The 9242-nt window shown below is 31.5% G+C and overlaps 1 protein-coding gene across 1 annotated transcript; it reads right to left on the bottom strand.

Moving 5' to 3' along the window:
* Positions 1 to 2229: 2229 nt before the first annotated feature.
* Positions 2230 to 3380, bottom strand: HELRODRAFT_171427 (hypothetical protein; the record flags this gene model as incomplete). The annotated part of the gene is made up of 3 exons (XM_009018143.1): positions 2230 to 2423; positions 3081 to 3200; positions 3263 to 3380. The coding sequence occupies 3 exons, from the start codon at positions 3378 to 3380 to the stop codon at positions 2230 to 2232; spliced, it is 432 nt and encodes a 143-aa protein (XP_009016391.1).
* Positions 3381 to 9242: the final 5862 nt, after the last annotated feature.

Below are 9242 nucleotides of genomic sequence, written 5' to 3'. Positions count from 1 at the left end.
CACACACACACACACACACACACACACACACACACACACACACATATATATATATATATATATATATATATATATATATATATATATATATATATATATGTTGGTAATAGACCATAATTTTTACAATATTCTATAAATTCTACCGAATGTTTGGCGTTAATATGTTTGTAGTTCGTTTTTTCGATTTTTCTCACTAAAGTTTTTTGGTGAGTGTTTAGTTTATTTAGTTTATTAAAATTCAAAATAAACTTATTTTTCGAATTCATGCTGCAAATAAGGCCATATTTCGATTCCGAATGAATCAGTGCTCCTTGCTGTATATATAGGGAAATATTGACTTTGTCAAGATTAACTTTGACGTTGTAAAAATTAACTTTGGTGTTATAAAATTGAACTTTGATGCGAATTAGGTGTCAGGTTTCTTAATTGGCTGGTCATCTTCTTTGGTCTCCTTTTCTTCATCGATAGCATCATATTCTTCTTTGTCACTATTTACGATGCTAGTTTTTATTACTTCTTTGTTTTCGTTGTTGGTTAAGCGCCGGGTTGGAAGTGAGGTTGTCATTTTTTGTTGTATATTTATTTTGGTTTATTGATGTCGATTAGGACTGCTTCTGCAATTTTAAGATGCGTGTAGTTGCTGTTCTGGTATATTACTTTGGTGTTGCTGTCGAGGATTTCACGGCTAATTGTGATTGAGTGTGTTGAGTCCAAATGAGATTTGATAGCACCACTAAGTTTATGCATCGTAAGCCTTCTAGTCAGTGAGGTAGTAATCCCGATATATGAGTCATGTTGAGTCATATGCTGCAACATACCAGGTATCGCCTTCACATTCCTTACATACTTACTATGCTTTGCCCTTATCAATATATAATCTATCATTGACCTATGCTCCCCTAACCTATATGTAATTAATCGTGCTGGTTTACTTGTAAACCAGGTATTCCCCACCACCATGCTATGTGCATCCGCCAACTCCTACACTCTACGCCCTTTCTCATTCCGGATATCATATCCCCATCCCCCATGTATACCTTCATATCCGTCTGCATCCGCCCCCACATGACCATTCAAATCACCCAACACCTCAAACTCATCCAACCCCCGCTTGCTCACTCTCGTCAAAAACATCATCATAAAGCCTATCCTTCTCCTTTTCCTTCCTACTTTGTTGCGGAGCATATCCTGATATTACCCTCACTATTACCTTTCCAAACACCATCACCACCACAATTACACCATTGCTTTTCCGCCTCACTTCCAACACCTTCTCCACCAACTCTTCTCTTACCATCACACCAACTCCTCCCGTATCATCATATTTATATATAAAACACAACCAATATTATATAACATAATAAATAAATTGAAAATTGTAAAGGATTACCAAAAAAAAGCTTTTTCTCTATAAAATAAAAACAAATAGAAGAGTAGTTAAAAACCTTATTTTACCTATGTAAATAAATTAAAAAACAATAATAAAAATACTGTATAAAATATTAAACTGAACCTGAAACTAATCAAAGCTGAAAAATTTAGTGATATTTCTTAATAATATATATTGGTTTTGTGGATGGTTCTGTGTGAGAACCACTTCGTCATTATGACAAATACATGACATGAAACTAACATCCCATTTGTCTTCCAATGCCTGCTTTGTATAAGCTACTACAATCTTTTTATCAAACTTATTCCAATGTTCAATAATTCATGAACTAAAAAATCTTTCTTTTATTGCTCCTACTCCTTATTTAAAAATTTTGTATTTGGGACCTCTTGTGTTAGAGCCATCGGTAAAGATGAAAAATATGGATGAATCATCTTTGCGTGTTATAATCTTGTACATCTGAATTAAATCTTTTCAGATCCTGCGTTCATCCAACGTAGTCAATCCGCAGTTCTGCAATCTTTTTTCATATGGTTGTTTTTTGTAATTCTTTTCTATCATTTTTTTTGGTCATTTCCCCAGTAAGGACTTCGTGCTTGTATATATAGTAGCCTACTCTAGTTTAGGTCGTACCAAAGTCTTGTAAAAGTTTTGCATTTTTGATTCGTCCCTGTTGGTAACTGTCTTTTTATTACACCAAGCGTATTATTTGCCTTTTTGCCGCTTCCGGGTATTGTCTGGAAGGATCGCCACTTCTGCGTACAATTACTCTAAAATCCCTTTTTTCTGATAAAACTTTCAGGGGTCTCCCTCCAAACATTAGTAAATTTTCTTTGTTTTCAGTTCCCATATGCATCATAGAGCATTTGTCGACGTTGAACTTCATCTGTCAGTCTACCGCCCATTGATGAAGTCTTATTAGGTTCTCTTGGTTTTTTCACGTCTTCATCCTTATCTACTCTTGCACAGAGTTTAGTATCATCAGCAAATTTAACCGTCCTGGAAAAAATTATACTATCATATACCATGTAAACTGTTCCGTAATAATTTTAGAATCTTTGACAAAATAAATTTTATTCAATCGACAGGATTTGACTTTTTTGTAATACAGTTTTTTTTTAATATATTGTAATGTATTCTTATAGTGTTTAAAAAAGTTCAGAGTTGGATGTGAATTAGATGTTTATGTATATATAGGATTTATATATATATTAGGATTTTTATAATTTGTTTCTCATCTTAACACATCACCTCAAGACACAACAACATCAAATTACACAAACTCAGGATATATCACCGTTCACCTAGTTAGAACAGGAAATACCTCATAACCTAATAATCTTCGATACAATCGGTCCGTATAATGTTTGTGTGCGTACGTATGTACAGGGCCAGCCTTAGATGGTAGGAGGCCCTAGGCAAAGAAAATTTGGTGGTCCCAAGTGACATTTTTTAAAACCGGCAAATCAAAAACACTAAAATTCAACGAGGTTCAACAACAAAGTTTTAGAGAGGCCAAGCAGGCATTACAAGCGGCAACTAAGTTATAGTATGTTCAAGAGAAAGGTAGGTACCTTTCAACTTTTCACCGACGCTTCAGACGTTGCTGCCGAGGCGGTACTACAACAGAAAAGTCGCAAGATTGCAAGACCCATTGCTTTCTTTTATAAAAATTCAATCTAGCACAGACCCGCTACAGCACATTTGGTCGAGAACTGCTGGCAGCATATTAAGCTATCCGTCATTTTCAACATTTTCTCGAAGGTCGAGAGTTTACAATATTCACTGACCACAAACCATTGACTTTTGCCTTACATTCAAATTCAAATCGTCTAACACCAATAGAGATTTGATACCTTGATTACATCTCACAGTTACAACAGACATTCGACGAAATCGAAGAAACAAGCAACGAGAGTTCCCACTCCAATGGGAATCTTTCTATGATACAAGAACACAGGATTGATGCGGGCAATTCAACCTCATCCATCACGTTGCCAGCACACACGCGACGATCTGGTGACCATTTCATCAGGTTTCAAATTTATGAAATAAAATGCAAGGTGATTCGACCTGTTTTATTAATATTATTGCACTGGTACGCAACACGCCTCACCACACCACGCACGTTCTCACGCTAGCCTCTGTGCCGAGAAAACAAATTTTTAACAAAATGTAATGGTGGGAGAGTATTGTCGGATTAAAAAAACTAACAATCTTCAATAATAAATAAAAACACCACGAGCTAACGAAGTGTTTTGTGCGGGCTAGATAAGAAACTGCGATAACAATTATGAAAGGTATTCGGGCTGCTGATGTGTATCCGGCAGGGACAAAACACATGTCCAGCCTATTCAAACGAATACTATTCAGTCAATCAATCAATCGATCGATAGACTGATCGATCAATCAATCAAACAATTAATTAATTAATTAATTTCGATGAATTAATTTTATATACCAAACTGTTTTATTGATTGATTGATTGAGTGAGTGATCTTCAGTTGCCAGCTGAAACCCAAAAATTTTCTGTAGCACTCCATTTAAAATGCAGAGTAGACATCGCACGAGTTATTATTATTTTAAATTTTGTTTTGAAAGATCTACCACAATAGAATTTTAAATTAGAATTGCATTATTGAAAAGAAAAAGAAAAACAATGACGTTACGCATCTTATAATTGTCCCAGGAAAACTCTAGCGGTTGATGGCTAACGGCGAAAAAATACGTGTAATGCGGTAATTGGTAATTGCTCTCAAGTCAACATTTAGGACAAACGATATATTTTCCTTTTTATTTTTATTTAAAATTTTTCAGTCTTCATTTTCTTTTGAAATCATTATTTTTGTTTTGTTACTTTGTTTTTGTCAATAAACAATCCATAATCTTTATTGACCTTATGTTTCATGAAGTTTTTGTAAAGCATCTGCACTGGAAGCCAGTAAATCAAGATAATTTTTTAGCAAATTTGAGGTCTTTATGATTCTGGTTGGCTCCAATATCAATTCCACTTGTGACACGTCAATAATATTTTCCTTTTCCTTTTTTATCAATAATGCTGCAAAAAGAAGTCGGCTTTCAATTATTTCTTTGGCCCAATATTCATGTTGTGCACCAATTTTAACAGCAATTTTTTAATCTTCATGAAGTTTTTTAAATACTTAGATTAGTTTTTCTGACACTCATATTCCAAAGTTTTTATATTTTTTATAGCTAGCCTAAACATAAATATTTGCTTGATTGTCTTTTTTTAAATAGACCTGCATGGCTTTACTCAAATTTTTCTTTATTTTTTCAGTCGTTCTTTCAAAACAATTTTTTGAACTCAACAACACATTGAAATATATTAAAAACAAAATTTAATGATAAGCCACCTAATATCATGTTTACCCTATTCTTACTCTATTATTTTAATTTTTATTATCCTTATTCATATGTATAGAATGTATAGAATATAGAATACATGTATATATTCTATACATATATTCTTAGTATATGTGCTTGCCGGTATGTCCGATGTTTTATTATTCCGCTTCCAGCATCATTTAAATTGTTAAATCGCGGGTACCTTGTCTAACGTTTGTTGTTCGTTTGAATTGAAGTGCCAGCCGACAAAACGATATATTTGTTAGTTTAGTTATCGAAATCAATCAAGACTACTTTTTATTTTTACCAACTTTGTTCAACAACAGTACGTGAGTAATAAGTTTTTCAAATTTTTGAAATAATTGTTGCATTGGGTTGCTATTCCATTCAAAATTCAGTTTCAGGTTCATGAAAGTTTGATGATTCAAATTTTCAAATTCATGAATAATATAATATTGTAAATTATATTATTGAATTAATATTCATTTGAGTTACAACATAATAAATAAATAAATAAGTAAATTATAATAAATTATTTATTTTATTAATAATGGAACACTTTATTCATGTTGTATCTAAAATTAAAATAAAAAAAAAATAAACAAACTTTCTATTAGCAATTCAATAAGCTATTACTGCCTTATTCTTTTTACATGATTTTATTTCTTATACAATAAGACTTATAGTATAGTTATAATAAAACAGGGCTATCATAATTTTTCGACTTTGTCTTTGTTGTTTGTTCTCATTTCATTTTTAGAAGGTGTACCATTGGTTTCAGATTATATCACAACATTTTTGGCTTTGGGATAAGCATAAGAATAGATAGTTGCTATTCATATTCATTTTAAAACAATTGTGCAGTATGCTATTATAAACCAGGGCATCGAACCGGAACTGAACCTTAACTGAGAGCCGTTAAAAATCGATGTTTTGCTCGGAACAAAACCGTAACCGAACTGAAATATTGTTTGCTAGTTTACCCGAAAACCGTAACGAAATAAATAATGGTTCAATGCTAAAAATTTAAAAGAAAATATTTTTGTCAAATTTCAAAAAAAAATATTTAAATAATATTTCGTCTTTTGAATTCTATGTTAATTTTTATTTATTATCTTTGAAAATTTGTTATCTCTCTTTTTGTTTTTTTTTCGACTGAGTTCGCCAATAATTTGAGTAAGAATTGCCATGTGAAGAGAAATCCAATATAATTGGAGAAATTAAAGATCAGGTGCAATTATCTTCAAAATTTTGATGTGCAAGCTACACATGTGAGCCTGGAAACATCTGTTTTTAGATTTAAATTTATCCTCAGAGGCTGCAGAAGTGGTTTAAGTAAAAACATTTTAGAAGATATATTAATAATCAGAGAAAATTTTCATCTTTTTTGAAACAATCTTATATTTATATGAGTGATTTCAAAATATCTTTGTAATGATTGTTTTTATTTGTTGAAAAAAAGTATTAGAAACGTTTTCTTTTATACTGACAACATTTTTGTTATTAATTTCTTATTATTCACAATCTAAAATTTAATTCAAATTGACATTGTGGTGATAGTTGAATGTCCGTTACATGCATTTAAGGAACTATGCTTAAAAAAATTAAGTTTTGGAGTGAAACCGAAAACAAAAAAAAAACTATATTATTTCAGGAACGAAAATCGGAACCGAAATTCATTTGGCTGATTGAACCAAAACCGTAAATCAAAACGAAAAAATTACTGTTTGATGCCCTGTTATAAACTCTTCGTAATCATTACTGTATGAATATTATTAATATTATTGCATTACTTTGCACTAATTATTTTGTTAAATTTTTGTCATTTTTGTATCATTATGTCGTAGTCCATTCTGGATAGCTAATTTTATTTTATATTCATATATTATTTAAAATGTATATATATATATTATTATTATTATTATTATTATTATTATTATTATTATTATTATTAATGAAACATTTATAAGTGCTAATTAAAATCAAAAAGTTCTCAAAAGCGCTATCTATAATCAAACAAAGTCAAAAAAGAAAAAAGTACAGTCAATGGCGGTAGTAACAAACAAATAATTATTCACTTAACAACAAAATCAAAGCGAAAATAAGTAAGTTTTAAGTTTCTTTTTAAAATCATCAAGTTTCAAATCTTTAGTTCTAAAAGATCTCGGTAAGCTTTTCCAAACCATTGATCCAGATACTGCAAAATCTCTTGATGCTATCTGCAGATTGACATGAGGTACAACCAGCAAAATGCCATCATCTGATATAAGGTTCATACCACTCATCATTATAGACTTTTCTTTTATTTTATCTATCAAATAACTTGGTAACAAGCCATGCACAGTTTTATACATTAAAATACATATTTTATATTTAATTCTTTTCTTTATAGTAAGCAAATGAAGGCTCTTAAGAATTGGAGTAACATGGTTAAATTTGAGACCTCCAACAATCAATTTGGCTGCTATATTCTGAATAGATTGAATTGCAGAAATAGACCTATCTGGCAAACCGTAAAACAGACCATTGCAATAGTCCAATCGTGAATGAACCAATGCATGCACCAAGGTATGAATAGCAGATTTATCTAATGACTTACGGAGTTTATAGAGTTCTCGAATCTGTCCAGAGCAAGAATTTGTTATCATCTTTATATGATCACGCATCGATAATCTAGAATCAAGAATGAAACCCAGATTAGTTGCTTTGTCACTAAATTCAATTTGAACATCTCCTATTTTCACTGAATCAATATTAAGTTTCATCAGCTGCTGCCATGTACCTATTGAAACAAATTTTGACTTCTGCTGATTTATTTTAAGACCATTGTTTGACATCCAATTATCTATGTTATTTAGGCAGGTTACAAGTTTGTTGATTTCAGATTGCAGTAATTCTGGCTTATTACTAACTATAATCTGAATATCATCAGCATAGGCATGATATTTAAAACCGAAATTACCAATTACTTTAAAAACTTCAGCAGTATACATGATAAAAAAAATAGGCCCAAGCACTGAACCTTGTGGCACTCCTGATGTCAAAACCGTTTTATTAGATAACACATTATTGAAGACTACTTGTTGCTTTCTGTCAAACAGATATCATCTGAACCACTTGATAACAGTACCGGAAATACCATAATCATGAACCAATTTTTCCAAGAGAATCTGATGGTCTACACATTCAAATGCCGCACTTAATCTAAAAACGCGACTAGAGCCACATGTTGTTTGTCCAAAGCAGCAAACAACTCAGAAAACACATAAAGCAGTGCAGTTTCCGTTGAATGATAGCGGCGATATCCAGACTGGTGAACTGGTAGCAGGTTGTTTACATTCAAATGATTCAAGAGCTGTTTGGCAACCACTCGTTCAAATATCTTGGAAATGAAACGGATGTTGGAAATTGGTCTATAACTAGACAAATCATTTCGATCCATATTCACTTTTTTTAATACTGGATAAACCATAGCATGCTTACAACCATTAGAAAATGTGCCACTGCTCAGACTCAGATTTAAGATGCTGGTAAGAAAAACGATGAATAAATCAATATATTTCTTTAAAATATGGGTCGGAAAGACATCTATCATACATGTTTTTGATGGCAAACTGAGTACAATTTTTTTAACGTCAGATTCTGTTAAAAGCATAAAGTCAGGAAAAGAACAGTTCCCATTGTACTGAGCTTGACAAATAGTCGGACAATTACTCACATTGGTAGACTGTTTAATTTTATTTACTTTATCATTAAAAAACTTTAAGAATTGAGACGAATCTAAACCAACAATTTCACTCAATGACTGACCAGTGACCTGATTACAAAGGACTTTATTAATAACATTCCATAGATTTTTTGAAGATCCACTATTGTCTGCTACAAGTCTTTTCCAATAACTGTTTCTTTTTTGTGAAAAAAGCCTAGATTTATTTTTCAGAGCTGCTATCCACTCATTTTTACATTTCTCTGTCTGATATTTTCTGTAATTCCTTTCTTTCGACAAAGTCTTTTGAAAGATTTACATTCACCATCATACCACGGAGCATTAACATCACATCTGACTTCTACAAAACGAAGTGGAGCAACTGCATCAGCCAATTTCTTGAGTTCAGAACTCATCATATCAAACTCAATATTAATATTATTGCTTTGGCAAGACCTTGATAATGGAGAAGTCTGCATATATTTAATGAGATTGCTTTCATTTAGGTATTTCCAGGATCTAACTTGTTTCTTGACTATTTTAGGACGCTTATGAGTTAATGGTATGTTAACCTGAATTAAACTATAGTCTGAAAAAGTCTCACTGGGAAAAATCTTAATATCTGAAAATCTTGAAAATATATATATATATATATATATTTATTTAATTATTTATTTAAAATACATGGTAGGGTAGGTTCAATATTAATTTTTTTCTTTTAATTCTACTCTGTTGTGTTTTTCAACATAAGTACATTTTGATGTTCATGCCATTGTTTAC

This window comes from Helobdella robusta, assembly GCF_000326865.2.
Source record: "Helobdella robusta unplaced genomic scaffold HELROscaffold_20, whole genome shotgun sequence".
Classification (NCBI taxonomy): Eukaryota; Metazoa; Annelida; class Clitellata; order Rhynchobdellida; family Glossiphoniidae; genus Helobdella; species Helobdella robusta.
This window is presented reverse-complemented; position numbering and strand designations above follow the sequence as displayed.